Source organism: Danio rerio, chromosome 13 (assembly GCF_052040795.2).
Source record: "Danio rerio strain M-AB ecotype USA chromosome 13, GRCz13ab, whole genome shotgun sequence".
Taxonomy (NCBI): Eukaryota; Metazoa; Chordata; class Actinopteri; order Cypriniformes; family Danionidae; genus Danio; species Danio rerio.
Genome location: NC_141033.1, coordinates 36,021,869 through 36,038,938, shown reverse-complemented (window position 1 = coordinate 36,038,938; position 17,070 = coordinate 36,021,869). Strand labels below are relative to the sequence as shown.

Below are 17,070 nucleotides of genomic sequence, written 5' to 3'. Positions count from 1 at the left end.
ATCTCATTGAGATGTTCTGCAGCTGAACGGTTGTCAGTTCCAAATTTTAAGATTAAAACGTTAAGTGGCAGGGCTTTTAGCTGCATAGCACCACAGTTATGGAATTCCTTGCTGTTAGATATTCATCAGATATTCATTCAAATCTCCAATTTTAAATCCCAGGTTAAAACCTTTCTGTTCAGGATTACTTTTAGTGATTTTCTGGATTAATACTATGTTTTATTACTCTTCTGTCTTGTTTTTATAATGTGCCTGTGACATACTGTAAGGTGTCCTTGAGGGCTTTAAAAGGTCCCTATAAATAAAAAGTATTATTATTATTATTATTATTATTATTATTATTAAGTGATTTGAGTAATTGTAAAGATGTATGGATGCAGCTATCCAAGCTCATGGGAGTCACACACAATATTCTTTCTTTTTCCCCTGCACCATGACTTCATATGCTATACTGTACATTATTTCTGTTAAGTGACAAGACTTTTGTCTAAGCAAAGTCAGACCTTTATGTTCTAATTAAATAATTAAAAATCAAGGCATGATCACATTTTATTTTGTTAAAATATGTGGAATCTTAAGGCCTTTGCCTTTCATATAAGCCACTTCTGATACCAAATGATAAACTAGAAGTCAAGTTATTATTTGTTGTTCCTAAAACATGAATAGGACTTGTGAGGTAGTGTAATTTATAGTCTTCACAGTATCTCCAGTTGTGTTGCAGTCAACTGTCCTTTTAACCTCACCTGACAAGAACATACAGCAACAAAAAGAAAAACGCTGAGGAGTACAAAAAAGCTGCCAAGTTCGACAAAATTACAGAGAAGAGAACCAACAAATGAGAGACTTTGCCTAACACTAATCATTCTCCCTCATCATCCATTCCCATGTTATTCAATCCAAAAACATTTCCGCCCCAAGGCTAAATTTGTTAATGTTATCGTCCACCCAGACATTAACGTTTCGGCATGCGTTCAGAAAGAGTTCAGAGGCCCCGCTTCATCTCCAGAGGTTTCACTGACCCCAACACCTGTTCAGCGTCAAGCACAGTGTCCGACTAAAGACATGTTGATATTTCAAGATATCACCAGACGGACACCTCCTTTCTTCCTCTCCCAGGACAATTCGCACTCCTCGACACAAGCAGAAGATCACCAAACGTAATCATCTGATAACGTCACTCAAACTGACTGCTGGGTCGGGAGAACAAGCGCTGAAGCCCACGGAAAGGAAAAGATGGACAATAGAGATGCAGAGATATGGAATGAGAGTGGAAGGGAGGGGGTTCTTCTGGAGGCGAAGAGGGCAGACAGGCCCATTAAAAACTGACCCCTTCTTACCCCTGTAACTTCCCCAGGGAAACTCCTCGCCCACTCACACACCTGCTACTACCGTCTATATTGCCCAGAGGCTGGAGAAACTAAACGGGAAAGAGAATGTCAAGAGAAAATGTATGCATGTGCTTTTTTCACACTCTACTGTACATCCGCAGAGTGAAACTGGGGGAGGGTTTGCACTTTTTTTTTTACAATAGCATGTAAATGTAACAGCGGATCAGAGAAGAGAGAGGAAGATTTGAACAGACTTTATTCATGAGATATTCCATTCTCTCACACGTTCGGTTGCCCTTCAGGTGTTAAATCTAGACAGGAAAAGGCCTCACGGGGGTCCGTGCACAGATTTTTCTGTCAGTGTATGTTAACGGTACAGTGAACGTGTCTATCAGATGGATCGGGCATCCCATTCTCATTTGTTTTTTTTTTCCTCACACTTCTGTCTGTCAGTCACAATTTTATGATGTCATATTTCAGATGGATAGCAGAGTCTTTAGTGCAGAGATGCCCAAAGTGGGGCCCGCGGGCCAAAGTTGTTCCATGGTAACCTGTAATTTGGCCCCCATTAAATCTGAGAAGAATTAGAAATGAAGCTTTCTGCAAATGCCTTTAACAGATATCGTCATTTCTAATTGAACGTAACCTTTTGCTTGTTTGTTTAATTGTTGAGCTGCACAAAAGTAAACTGAAATAAAATGTTTCAATTAAATATTGTGCATAAATCTGATTTTTAAAAATTTACAGACTGTCACTCGAAGATAGAGAACAATACACAAGACATCGACAAGCAAATCAAGGCAAAGACAGGTTCAGCTTGACTCATGTATTTAGCATTGGACACCATTTTCTAACTATTAATATGATTGAAGTATTTTTTCTGTTTATTTTTCAGTATTAAAAAATTAGGAAATTACTATGGCAGCTTTATTGTATTAGTTTGGTATATTTACCTTCAGCCCACCCCCTTAATCAAGCTTGGTGTCACACTGACACCCATAGTGCATTTCATTATTCAATTCAAGTTTATTTATGTAGCGCTTTTACTATGTAGATTGTGACAAGGCGGCTTAACATAGCAGTTCTAGTAAAGTCCTGATTGCAGAGCTGAAGTTCAGTGTAGTTTAAATTTCATTGTTGAAGGTTCAAAAACTGAAAAGCAAATTATTAAGCAGCAAAGCAATAACTAATTAACAAAGATGAACATGACAAGATAATCAAACAGCAAGAAAAATAAGGGAATGCAACTATTATAAATAATAATTTCATTCAATTTCATTAAAATAAATATGATTCAATTAAAATACAGTAGTCAACACTTGAAGTGGTTCAAAACCTTTCATCAGAGTTGTCCTCAATCTTTTGAACACCCATTGGAAAATTTTGAAAAACTGTTTTGATCGACTTTAAATGTTGACTACTGTAGTTTTAATTTGGCAATATATTGACATTTTGCAAATATTACTTCAGTCTGCAGTACAACATGAACATTCAGAAATCATCCCAATGCTGATTTGTGTCTTAAAAAAATATTTATTATTTTTATAAATGTTAGACAGCGGCAAAAACCATGACATTTCGTCAAGATTCGTCGACACTTCAAAAGAGAAGCAATTTTATTAAATAGAACTTAAGTCATAAATGTCTAAAAGTGTCAATGTCATATCTGAATATAAAGATTCATTTGGTTCTTACAAAAAGCACCCAGACAGGACCCACATGAAAACAAATATAATATTCAATATTGTGGAGAAAAGAAATTTATTTATTTTTTACTTTTGTCTCTTTATTTTTTATTAGAAAAAATGTTCAGACTAAAAAGAGATTAATCAATCTTTTTCTTTTGCATGATACCAAATATTAACCAAACATACTTTTTCTTTCTGACTCTATTGCATACTTCTTAAAAAGACCTGCTAACAAGATGAAAATAGCAAAAGAAGAATATAGAGCAGATTGGCTTGATATGCCAACAATATCATTAAAAATCAAAACCATTGATCAATTATTAACCAAATCAAGCAGACGTAGCATAACCTCAAAACAATGTGATCAATAGTTTGATCTGAGATACGATTCTAAGCACAATGTTTATGAACATTGCTATAAAGAATGACAAAGGCACATCTGTGTGCCTTATAAAGGCCTTATGAATGTAAATTACCTTCACTTTTGGCCCATCTGTCCTTCACAAACCCCTAACAGCTGCCCTGAGGATGCGTTCAAAGAGAGCAAGAAGAATAAATGTCACTCACTCACTTATTTTGTCTTTCATTCTCTTCGGAAAGGCACCTCTCTCTACCCTCCTCTCCCTACCCTACCCTCCTCCTCCTTTCCTAGTGTAAATGATCAAGTCTCTCCTCTCTTCCTGCTCTAAAGATCCAAGGAGAATCTGACAGATGGGGAGGAGAGGGCAGCATCCATCCACTTGTTTCTGTTACAGGCATAGTGAACTGCAACATTATGCGAAGGGAATGGAAATTACAGCTAAACTTAATGGACTGACTGCTCAATAAATGAAAAGGAAAGAGAAACACGATCAAATTGAAGAAGTTGGTATCTCCTGCTGTGTGGTCAGAGAGGACAGTTATTGACCATCTGGAGGCTCAGTCACTGTTGCATTGTTAAAATCAAAGACCCTCCGCCCCCTCAGAGAATTACACTGGATTACACAGCAGCACCAGAACACTCTCTGTGCACACACACACAAAGACAAAGGCGAAACCCTTCTGACATCCTCACACAAAAGAACTGACCTCAGAAAAACACAAAAAGTCAAAAAGAAAAGTTATAAAAGAGAAAAACAGAAGGAGAAGAGGAGGGAGACCTCCAATCTCCAGGATATATACAGCTCTCACTTTCTTTATTTGTTTATATCGGGGGGGAAAAAAGTTAATTAACCTCAATAAATAATGTAAAAAGACTCAAAAGCAAATTTAGATTCAGGTTAGTGTAGCTAAGAAAACTAATGGGAGCTGTGAAAGCAAACTTCAGTCATCTAGCCTGAAAACCCTGGCTCAAATCCCACTCTTTGAGCTGGATGTGAGGTTTAGAGGGAGAATTTAACAGAGGGCAACTAGTTGGAGTGATGCAAGTAATCTTGCTAGCCTATTCTGGAAGCATCAGTTTCAATCCTGACAGGAGTAGGGAAAAGTACAACCAGGAAGGATTAGGGTACGGACTCTGACGATAGTGAGAATTAAGGATGGGATACACCACGCAGATAGTCGGCAATCAATGGGCTAGTTTATTTGATGTTCCGCTCACTATCGTCAGAAGAAGTTTGCCTGATTCAGCATCTAGAATCGGCTTTAGTCACTGGTAAAGGATAGCACACTGATCTGTTCACTGGCTGTTTAGCTACGAATCAGAGTGTGAGAACAAAACCTGAAGTGATGAAACCAAGTAAACGATGCAAGTTAAGAAGAAACAAAGAAGCCAAGTGTTATTTGCCACATTTCTTAAATATCTGCATACAAGATGGATCATTAGATATCTTTGATGAGCGAGAAGTACTGAAAACATTAAGTAAACGCTGCTTTGTTTTCAGTTTGTATGTGTGCAGCACTACCTCTGGTTTCTCTTTGTGGAATGACAAAACGGATACTTCGAGATACACAGATTTGGTGTGTCCATGGCTTGTGCATCTTTTTGTTCCTGATAGCATGAGGAATCGATTCAGTTAGCTGTCATCATCACCGCTAGTTTTTAGACATTGTTGGGTGTGTCCCTTTAGAGTAGTGTAACCCAGGCCAGCTAACAAGACCTTTGCGAATAAACACCACTAGTCACCACTGGCTTGCTTGGTTTCTGACTTGTGGAGTTGTGCATCAATGGATTTTCTTCAGTGTTTGGACTTTCAGTAGTGAATTTTAAACCACACTGAAATGAACTTCAACTCTGAAAACTGTACTGACACAATTTCAATTTACTAGAGCGTCTATTTTAAGCTGCTTTGACACAATCTACAATGTAAAATTACAATATAAATAAAGATTAATTGAATTGAACAAACTTGCACTTCATGTAAATGACATGAGGGAGAGTAAATAGTCAAGAGAATGTAAACTGTTTGTGTACCTAATCCTATAGGACATATTATTATGAACAACAAGACCAGTGTTGCCAATGATAGAGAGAATAACTGTAAGTTTAATGGCAGAGTGAATGTCCTTGTTTTTCTGATGTAACATATACAGTCTTCACACATCACACAAACACTTGTGCATTTTTAAATAAGAACATTCAGCTCGCTCGCAAGCGCAAGAACTAGAACACTCTAACAAGCATCTTATTGTCTGCAATGGAACAATGAGCCCACCTAGAAATAAACAGGGAGAATAGGCAGAACAAGCTGAAGCAGACAGAACTAAGAGACTGAAGTGCACAAAGACAGAGAACCATATTGTCAGTGCCCATATATAATCACCAAGATGAAATGAACAAATGGAGGAAAATAAATGACAGAGCAGCAGTTGTACAAGGCATTCAGTTGAGTTTATATTGAGCAAAACAAAAGCACTAAATATATCTTCTCTCTGAGTCATGAGTTTTTTTCTGAACCCCAATCCAAAAAAAAAACCAAACCAAAATATACACACTGCTTCGGTTGGTCTCACGGGCAAAACATCCACACACACATAGCCGCCTGTAGTGGGTGGATGAAAGGGCGCACTAATGACAAGGTGCTGTGTTCAATTAGAGCTTCAAAGAGTGGAGGGGGGCTTCCTCTTCCTCCGCCCCATACAAATCATCCACAATCACCACAACCAATCGGAAACATGACAACCTGCTTGCACGGCCAATCAAACAACCTGACAACCTGCCAACACTCTTATGCCCAAGAGTTTACCAGCTGCTGTTCTTCTGCCTGCGAAGAACAAAGTCTTATTCTCTCCTTCAATCAAACACACTACCACATAATATAAACGCAACAACCACAAAATATATTGCAATTGTTTCAGATAAATAAGTTGCTCTTGATGTAGTGTGGATGTGATATAGATTGAAAGAGGATTTGCATACATTTTAATTTAGGAAAAAAATCCCAAATCATAATAACTGAATTAATTACAAATCCACACCTGTTGTGCAACTTGCTTGACACATCAAGGACCGATATGTTTTGTGATTGTAGCCAGAGTATGACCTTTCCCTAGCACAAAAAGGTTTTTAAATGTATTTTAATACTCAACAACACTAATCTATATTACACTTTCAAGGACAATAATCAATATGATGATTTTTTCAATCAAACAATATGCTGCAACCCTGTGTTCTTCTGTAAATAATGCGTATGATTTACATATAATTTGTTATTGCAAGTAATGGCAGCAATATCCCTGCAAATCAATTCAAGGTATTAAAAAAGGAATTGTAAATTTCTGGAAAAACTGAACTGTTTCAGTTACACAAGTGGATTTAAAAATGGATTAATGTGAATTGTTAAAAAAAGGAGTCACTGCAGTTCAAATTCTTTTTTTAGAGAGCCATAAGTGTATGAATGGTGGAATGGAAGTGAATGGATGTGTTTAGAAAATTAGTCAATCCAGTTTCACCTTCCTTCTACACATTGCCAAAGCACAAGGTCTAACTGAATCATGCATGTGGAATGAAACTGTTAATTGAAAACAAATAGAATAATTAATAACAATTATTAAAAGTAGACTTATACTAGTGTGTGGAAAAGGAATCACTTCCACTCTTCTGTATGCACAATGTGTGAATATGAAATGAAAGTGTATTAATAAGAGTCTTTGGAAACTAATGTAGAAAATGGAGTGTAGAAAGTAGTCAGTCCAGATCCTATTCTCCACTCCATTCCTTTTTTCTAATGCAGTATACCAGGGGTGTCCAAATTCGGTCCTGCTGAGTTTAGCTACAACTTGCTTAAACACACCTGGCAGGAAGTTTCTAGTATCTAGTAAGAGCTTGATTAGCTGGTTCATGAGTGTTTGATTAGAGTTGGAGCTAAACTCTCAAGGACACCAGCCCTCCAGAACTGATTTTGGACACCCCTGTTGTAGACTAACAAAAATGTTCTTGTTAGATTTGTTATCTTGTTTCGAGATTTTACAAACAATACCATTTATTATTTTGCTTGTTTTATGAGGGATAAAAATCACTTAATTTTGACATATTTCTTAAAACAAGATAGTATGTTTTGCTTGTCTATAAAATGCTTCTTGATTTAAGATCGTTTAGATATTTGGACTAGAAATATTTTCATGAAAAAGGCTATTTTGCAATGTAAACGAACAAAATGTGTTCCTGGTTGATGAATATGAAAAGAGAGTAAACAAAATAAAAGCAAATTCATTGGTGTATTTTTAAAAGAGACACTCCAGTTACGCTCATTGCAATAACCTTATAATAAAACAGAAAACTAAGTAGTAAATAAGGAGTAAATGTGGATGAAAAGTGGTTACAATAAAGGTATATTAACATAAATGCTACCTCTCCAGTGGTATTCTTACAAAGTCATTAAAGCATCTGATAATGTGAATGTGAAATTAAAGTTGATTATTGTTTATGCATTTTTAAAGTCATGCACTTACCGTTCTCCTTCTCCTCTCCCATTTTGGTGATGGACTCGGACAGGCCCAAACTGGCCGAAGTGGGCAGCGCTCCAAGCAATAATGATAACGAGGGCCGTTTGGTTAGAGAAACTCTCTCTCCATCTTGCTCCTGCTCTTCATTCTCCCCACACAGATGAGATGCGGCTGCCCTCAGTTCATCATCTTCTCCATCAAGGTGACTGGAGGATGCCAAGGAAACCACATCATCTGGGAATAGCAAGCAAGATATATAGTTGAAGTCACAACTAGTGTTCCAGTGAATTTTTTTATATATATATTTGCCAAATTATGTTTAACAGAGCAAGGAAGTTTTCACAGTATTTACCATATTTTTTTTTTCTAGAGAAAGTCTTATTTGTTGTATTTTGGCTTGAATAAATGCTGTTTTTATTTTTTTAAACCATATTACGGTCAATATTATTGGCCCTCTTAAGCATTATTTTTTTCGACCGTCTACAGCTGAAAAATACATCTTGAAAAATATCTAGTAAAATATTATGTACTGTCATCATGGTAAAGATAAAAAGAAACTAATTATAAGAAATTAGTCTGTAAAACTATTATGTTTAGAAATGTGTTAAAAATGCATCTTTCCATTAATTGGCACCTATGAGGAGGATCAGCTTTTTTAAGCTGTTTGGACAGAACTGTGTGTAGGTATAGTGTGTCCACAGTCATATTTGAGTGATATAAACACAACAAGTCTCTATTTTTAAATTTCCTGATGTTAAAATAGGATCCAAATCCCTCCCATTTTGAGGCCGACTGCAACGTGACACAGAAGTGCGGTTTTCCCGCCCACCGAATTGATTGACAGTTGTATATTAACATGTCTCTGTAGTAACACGTATAATCATATCAACAAAACAGGACATTCGCAAACCAACCGGGATTAAAAGATCTGTTGAGCTCTCTGTGATCATCAATCATCATCAAATGTGATCAAGAGTAAGTTTTACAAGTTAATTTAGTTTAAATGTTTTTAAAACATGTGCATGCATGTAATGAATTACAGCGATTTTACCGTCTTTATCACCAAAGCCGCATGTCACTACAATTACAAAAGAAGATGCTTCAATCCTGGTTAGTGGATGTTAAATGAGTATCCTGTCGGATTTGCAGTGCAAAAACAGTGCAAAGTTTTGTCCGTGTCTGTGTGTGTGTATGTGAACTTTGAACGACATTGTGTGTGACTTATCATTGCAACTCCACAACAAATACATAAATAATCAATGGGAAAGTTCTTACTGTAGTATTTCTCACAAACGTTACGTGAGATCTGCTTCATTAATGTCTGTCACTGTGCTGTTTATCTGATGCACACAGCTGGAGATTGAGGCACACTCTGATAGGCAAGTGGGAATGGTGGGCGGGGAGAACTAGCATTAAATGCACAGGCAACAAAAAACAGCTACATTGGTTTAGAGCAGAAAACTCTAATATACTGAAAGGTTTAATAAATAATCTGTTGGTCGTTTTGAGCTAAAACTTTACAGACACATTCTGGAGAAACAAAAGACTTATCTTAAATCTTGTAAAAGGGGTAAAATAGGTGCCCTTTAAAGAAAAATTGAGGGGAAAAAAGTATACAGGTGGGCTAATAATTCAGGAGGGTTAATAATTCTGACTTCAATTGTACACATCCCACCAGTGAAATCCCTCAAAACCCTAACAAGCACGGTGTTTGAAAGAGTCAAATGAAGAAAAAAATGGCTGCTTGAATGCAAATGACATGAAATTATTTTTATAATTAAATTATTTTGCTAATTAAAACATGGAGCTAGATGCATTTGCACTCTTGATTTTGAACTTTGCTTTAGATATAGCTGACATGGGGAGAAAAAGTAATTACGCAAACACACACAGCTGACCCAATAAACAACACACATGCATGCACACACGCTACCGAAATGAAAGAGACACTCAGACAGGCACACAAACACTCCCACGCTCGCAGTCTTAATTAGTTCCCTTCTGTAATCACTGCATTAGAGAGAGAGATATCACGCATGGGGAAGCACTGGATCTCTGATTGTGGGTGCTTCTGAACAAGGAGATAATTGGACAGAAACATAAACAGAATTTCTGCACAAGGGAAGTAACACTCCACTTCCTGAATAAACCCTGTGAGAGCAGCTCTCAGCAAACAAAGAGAAGGCCTGACAACAACATAATCGTTTGTTTAAAGGGGGATATTTGGTGTCTTTTACAAATAATTGTAGTTCTGGTGAAGCACTTTTCCCTAAATTTATTTTTATATTATTAGATGATGGACAGAGTGTATACACACAGTTAAGTACTTGGCAAAATACATGGACAAAACAACTTTATATAAAGACTTTCCACACAACAGCTGCTGACTGCAAACCCATTTTACTTTTCCAACTGCACACCGCCATCTGAGAGCATGTGCTGCCAAGTGTCAATCTTTCTTAAAACCAGTTAATACAAAATAAACTTAGACACATGGCAGATGCATTTGCATGTCCCATAATACTTGTTAACCATCAATTCATTTTAAAAGAATTTAATATGTAAGACATTCCACAATATAATGTGATTAGGAAGATGTTCATGTTTACTCACTGGCCACTTTATTAGGTACACCTTACTAGTACTGGGATGGAGCACCCTTTGCCTTCAGAACTGCCTTAATCCTACATGGCATAGATTCAACAAGGTACTGTTAATATTCCTTAGAGATTTTGGTCCATACAGACATGATAGCATCACACAGTTGCTGTTGATTTGTTGAATTTCCAGTTCCACCACATCCTAAAGGTGCTCTACTGAATTGAGATCTGGTGACTGTGGAGATCATTTGAGTCATGTTCAAAAAACAGTCTGAGATTATTCATGCTTTATGACACGCTGCCTTATCCTGCTGGAAGTAGCCATCCGAAGATACACTGTGGTCATAAAGGTATTAACATGGTCAGCAACAACACTCAGGTAGGCTTTGGCGTTGACATGATGATCAATTGGTAATAATGGGCCCAAAGTGTGCCAAGAAAATATCCCCCACACCATTACACCACCACCAGCAGCCTCAACTGTTGATACAAGGAAAGCATGGATGCTTTCGTGTTGTTGATGCCAAATTCTGACCCGACCATCCAAAAATTGAGACTCATCAGACCAGGCAATGTTTTTCCAATCTTCTATTGTCCAATTGTGGTGAGCCTGTGTGAAGTGCCAGGAGTGGCATCTGGTGTGGTCTTCTGCTGCTGTAGCCTATCCGCCTCAAGGTTCGATGTGTTGTGCGTTCAGAGATGCTCTTCTGCATACCTCGGTGGTAACGAGTGGCTATTTGAGTTACTTTTGTCTTTCTATGAGCTCGAACCAGTCTGATTATTTTCCTCTGACCTTTGGCATCAACAAGGCATTAGCGCACACAGCACTGCCGCTCACTGGATACTTTCTCTTTTTCGTACCATTCTCTGTAAACCCCAGAGATGGTCGACAATTTGTGTTAATTTAAAGAAATTAGAAGAAATTTGCGTTAATGAGCAGTTGGACAGGTGTACCTAATAAAGTGGCCAGTGAGTGTATATTAGTTTAAAATATAACCTTTACATTCAGAAACAGAATTGTGGACAGTGTGAAGTCAGAATGGCTTTTTTAAAGCAGCAATGAAGCATTAAAGTGATAAAAAGAGACAATGGAAGGGTTTTATATTTAACCATTTTCTTCATAAAGTCCTGAAAAAATGTATCAGTTACCACAAATAATATTAAGCCTTGAAATGGTTAACGTTAGTAGTAAAAACTTTTATGATGTTAAATGTAAAATTCTGTATTTTCAAATATATTAAAACCGATTAATTTATTCATTTTATAAATCAAATAAATGCAGCCTTCTTTTAATAAATGAGACTTCTTTCAAAGGAAAAACCTTTTGAACAGTACAGTGTAAACATACTGTATATTGATGAAACATGCTTTCAGTTTGATGATTTTTCTGCATGATTGAGTTTGAACACAGTACCTTCTCTGGAACAGGATGCATAAATCCCCCTAGCTTTGGGCCTACAGCTTTCCAACTCAACTTCAATCTCATCCTGATAGCCACATATTTCACCTGCAGATCACATAAGTGCAAAGTAACACATCAAACACAAGAAACCAAGTCTGTTGAAAAGACAATGGTGAAATAGATTAAGCAACAACTCTGGTATAAACGTTTACCTTCAATATCATCAACTTTCTTCGCAAGCTCCTGTTCAATCTGTTGAGGAAAAAAAAAAAAAAAAAGAGTTGGATTGATTGTGCAAAAGCATACATTTAATGATTAAAACTTCTTACAAAAAGTGGCATGTGATGCGTGACCTGTTTTAGCTTTTGCTTCCTGAGTCCTGCTGTGAATGAAGGCGGGTCGCACTCCTGCTCCAGATCAGTCTTCATGAACTCTTCAATAGTCAGCTCACTGGTGGGCGTGTCCTCAAATTCATACAACCTGTCAATCCAAAACACCAGGGGGTCAGGCCAGGCAACTGAACAGCATAATGGGGCCTAAATTCAAAGCCTCAGAAACACAAAATTTCAATAATGGCACAAACGCTAAAAATAATAACTAAGAGCAAGCTATTAATACAAAATGCACCTTTTCCTTAGCGTGGCCTCGCAGACTTTCACCACACTAATCACTTCTTTAATTGTGCGACGGAACTCGTGCATACGGGCCGCAACCAGGAGAGCTATGGGAAACACAAGCACAAAACTTAATGGTACTTCAAACAAACTTTCAGCCAATGACAAGAGAGAACATGAGAAAAGGAAAGGACAGAAGATGCATAGTCAAATATAAAACATTTATACGTTTTCAGAAAAGTGCATCTGCTGTACCTGCTTCCCTACCGACTCACCTCAGGCAGAACAAACAGACATTAAATGCACCTGCAATACCGCAGAGCCCCTCATGCCCGTTTCACTCAGAGTCATTAAAAAAACATAAACAGCCAGATGCACTTCTGGACTACCTGACAAACTCAAGAATGTCCAACAACACAAAGCATGCAAACATGTAAAAGATACTCTGGAGCTTAATGACGCCTCATGATGAACCATACTTCATTCTTTTATTGCTTTAATTAATTTTATAGAAAACATGGTAAGGTGTGCAACTTGATTTAGATTGTCCTTTTAGTAATGAGAAGTTGGATTTAACAAGATAATACAGGCTCAGAAAAAAATAATACATTATTAACATAATTCATATTCTCAATAGGAAGATTTTGCAGCACATTATTCATGCTTTTTTTTTATATGTTCAGTATATAGATGCATACATCTATATATATCTGTATATCTATCTATCTATGCATACATACACATAGTGTTTAATGACTTTGGAGGCAAAGTTTGTCACTAATAATCGAGATACTTTCAGTCTTTCCCACAAGAACTTAAGTTTATATTTACCTAATTTAACAGTTTTGTGGAAATATAATAATCACAAATCATATATCCATTCTTTTCATTGTGCAACCCTATGTTATATTGATTCAACCTATATGTGCTCTGGGTGATTTTGTGTCTTAATTTGGTCATAACCTTTTCTGTGTTTTAGCTAGCAGAATCATTTTTTGTGACAAATCTGTTTTTGACACATATTTTCAGAAAATGCTTTGATTTTTTTTTTTACTCAACAACAAACTCTAGGCAAATTTACTACGCTTTTGTTATGTTAAGGATGAAACATCCAGTAAATTAAACTGCTGTAAAATGCTTCAATTAAATATAAATATTTAAATAAAAAAAAAAACATTTTTTGCATAAATCTATTAATCAACCTCAGTTCTGACCAAAACTACTAAATTACTAAGAAAATTACATGATTTTAACTATTTAATTGCCAAATTCATAAATGATGTCATTGTTTTGCTGAAAAAAACAAAAATACATATATTCAATATAAAAAGTAATCGTGGGCTGGATTTCTCTTGGACATGCGAAACAACATTGCTTTTGATGCACTGTTTTTGATTGACTTTCATTTTTTTCTCTCTAATACACTGTTGGTAGCTGTTTTTGATCCATTGACTTCCATTATAACCACATTTTTTATTACAAAACCTTCACACCATAAAATCATGCATTTTTGATTGTTGGTGGTTTTCACTGTTGGGAAGAGGTAAAATTTGTCATTTTTACTGTTGATCATCAGTTGGCACCATTAATCGTTTTGATAGGCCTGTGCAAAAAAAAAAACAAAAAAAAAAAAGTAGTTTCTGGATTTTATATGGAGTATAACAGCAAATTAAAGTGTGTGTATGTGTGTCCGTGAGTGTGTGAGAGTGTCCTTTGCACACTTACCTTGATGTGTCTAATAAAATAAAAAAATATGCATCTCAGCTCTCAGAACTGCATAGAGTAAACAAAAACAAAGACTGTGTATTTATGCACCATCAAATGTGGTTATAATGGAAGTCAAAATGACAAAAAAAAAAAAAAAAAAAAAAAAAACCCAACAGTAAATTAAGGAGAAAAAATAAAAATCTAACAATGCATCAAAGCCAATGTTGTAACCAATCACTCACATGTCCAAGACTGAGATAAACGGTAAAAGAAAATGCAGTCCACACTTACTTTTTATATTGAAAATACGTCATTTTGTGTGTGTTTTTTTACTAAATCAGTGACATCCTCAGTGAACTTGGCAAATAAATAGTTAAAATTCTGTAAATTTTAAAAACATTTAATAGTTTTGATCAGGACTGAGGTTGATTAAAAGATAAGCAAAACAAAATATGTATCTGATGCATTTTTAAAGCAGCATAACTCAATAGATGTTTTTATCCCAAACATAACAAAAGGGCAGTACATTTGAAGAGTGCACAAGGGTTAAACTGAAAGTATTTATATTATGTTATAAAGAATTTGTACTTTAAACGTATGCTGATTTTCTTAATAATCCTGCAAAAACGTACACACCACAGTTTCTAAGCAATAGGTTTTTTTTCAATATTTAAAAATGATTTTTGAGCCATAAATCTACATATTCTAATGACCTCTCAATGCCAATGTCAGCTTTGCCATCAAATGAATAAATTACTTTTAAATACATATTAAAACAAAAATTTACTTGACATTTAAATAATTCACAGTGCTGCTCTTCTAACTATTTTTCATCAAATAAATGCATCTATAGCAAAGGCTTCTTTCAAGAACATTAAGAATCATAAAGAGAATCTATGCATGAACTTTGTCATATAAACTTTTCTCATATGCATTTCTCAAATCACATACATATCCAAGTATGAAATTCTTGGTCTTTTGACAGATTAAAGGTGTGGCACATCTTACCCCACTCGCCCCTACATGTCCAGGGGTGTCAGCTGCTGCTAGGTCTAATTAAGTGCTATTCTAGGCTCACGTTCATATGGAGAATTCAAATAAAACTGCAATTTTCCTCCTACACTGTTAACCCTACAGGATATCAAACCAATCTGTGTTCCAGACACTACATGAGGACTATTCAACAAGCTCAAGGCCTTCATCACACTCAGCAGTCCTCTCTGTCGCTCAGTTTATCTTCATTCTGGGCTTTTCACACATTCTTTCAGTCTCTGCGTCGGCCTGGCTTTCTTTCTCAAGTCTCTGATCTCTCACTGCGAAACAAACTCTTTTAGGCTCATGCTTCCTCTTTTCTCAGCGCTGCTCCTAAAAGATTAATGGGAGATTAATTATTCAGGTTATGCAGTGGAGGCGGGGGGGAGAGAAACTCACGCTGAGAGGCAGGAGGAGTCAGTTATTCTAAAAACTTAATTACCGAAACTCACTTTTAACAGACTGTCAAGTTTGTGCGAGACCGAAAGTCCAAGAAAAACACATTAGAAACACGCATCTCTGAGACAACTGATAACACCAAGATAGGTCGATCATCACGAATACTGTGGAAGACCTATTGGAACCTGCATTTTCACAGAAATCAGTCAAGTTTTGTCAAGAAAAAAATCATGATTTGGGGTTACATTCAGTATGGGGGCATGCAAGAGATCTGCAGAATAAATGGCAACATCAACAGCCTGAGGAATCAAGACATTTGTGCTGCCCATTACATTACAAACAACAGGAGAGGGTAAATTCTTCAGCAGGATAGCACTCCTTCTCATACTTCAGCCTCCTCATCAAAGTTACTGTAAGAAAAGGTCAAGGTGCTCCAAGATTGACCAGCCCAGTCACCAGATATGAACATTATTGAGCATGTCTGGGGTAAGGAGGCATTGTCGATGAATCCAACTAATCTTGGTGAACTCTAGGAGTCCTGCAAGAACGCTTTCTTTGCCATTCCAGATGACTTTATTAATAAGTTATTTGAGTTATTGCAGAGATGGATGTATCCCATGATCCGCAAGGATAATTATTTTTAACTGCACCATGACTTTATATTCTTTACTGTACATTATTTCTGCAAAGTGACAATACTTTTGTCTAAGCAAAGTCAGACCTTATTGTCCTAGTTACATAATTAAAAATCAAGGCATATTCATATTTTATTTTGGTAAAAAAAAAGCGTAATCTAGAGGGCTTTGGCTTTCATAAAAGCCGCTTCTGATACCAAATAATCAACTAGAAGTCTAGTTATTATTTGTTGTTCCTAAAACTTGGATAAGACTTTTGTCAGGTAGTGTATGACCTGATCTAACTGTAGATTCTGACCATTTGCAAAACTTCCAGTTCTGTATGGTGGTTTTTGGACTGCATTCCATGCTGTATGCGCATGTAACAAAGCAACCCTTCACTAGCTCACATCATTAAAGAGGTCGCACCGTTAGGGGAGGGTTGCCATGGTTACCTGCTCCGCAGAGGCCTGAAGGTCTTCGTCCCGTGTGCATCCAGTCTCTCTTCATCCTCTGCAGGAGACGCAGTGCCGTCATAGAAACCTCATGGCTCTTCTCTCCAAATTCCAGCAGTTGTGCAAAGCGTGGGATATAAAGACATGGATCTGTGCGAAACAAAACTCTCATAATTACAAAGCCAGTGCATCTAGACCACCTCAAGAACTCAGCTGCAGTTCAAAACTGTTTTGCAGATGAGTGTGAAACCTCAAGTTTAAAGCTGCTAATGAGTGTATGTGAAGAAATGATTTATTGGGTACATTATTACACCCCCACCCACAAGTGCCCATGGCCACTAACACATGCTTTTAATAAACCTGACTAT

At 36.6% G+C, this 17,070-nt stretch overlaps 1 protein-coding gene across 7 annotated transcripts in view; it reads right to left on the bottom strand.

Annotated features, from left to right (window-relative positions):
* Nucleotides 1–17,070, bottom strand: part of brf1a (BRF1 general transcription factor IIIB subunit a) — an 81,832-nt gene that overhangs the window by 29,550 nt on the left and 35,212 nt on the right. For all 7 annotated transcript variants that reach the window (XM_087277546.1, NM_199898.1, XM_087277548.1 and 4 more), the window contains 6 exon segments: nt 16,703–16,852; nt 12,509–12,602; nt 12,235–12,361; nt 12,094–12,133; nt 11,894–11,986; nt 7,886–8,113 (listed from right to left, as the gene is read on the bottom strand). In XM_087277546.1, coding sequence (XP_087133672.1) covers nt 7,886–8,113; nt 11,894–11,986; nt 12,094–12,133; nt 12,235–12,361; nt 12,509–12,602; nt 16,703–16,852 — 732 coding nt within the window.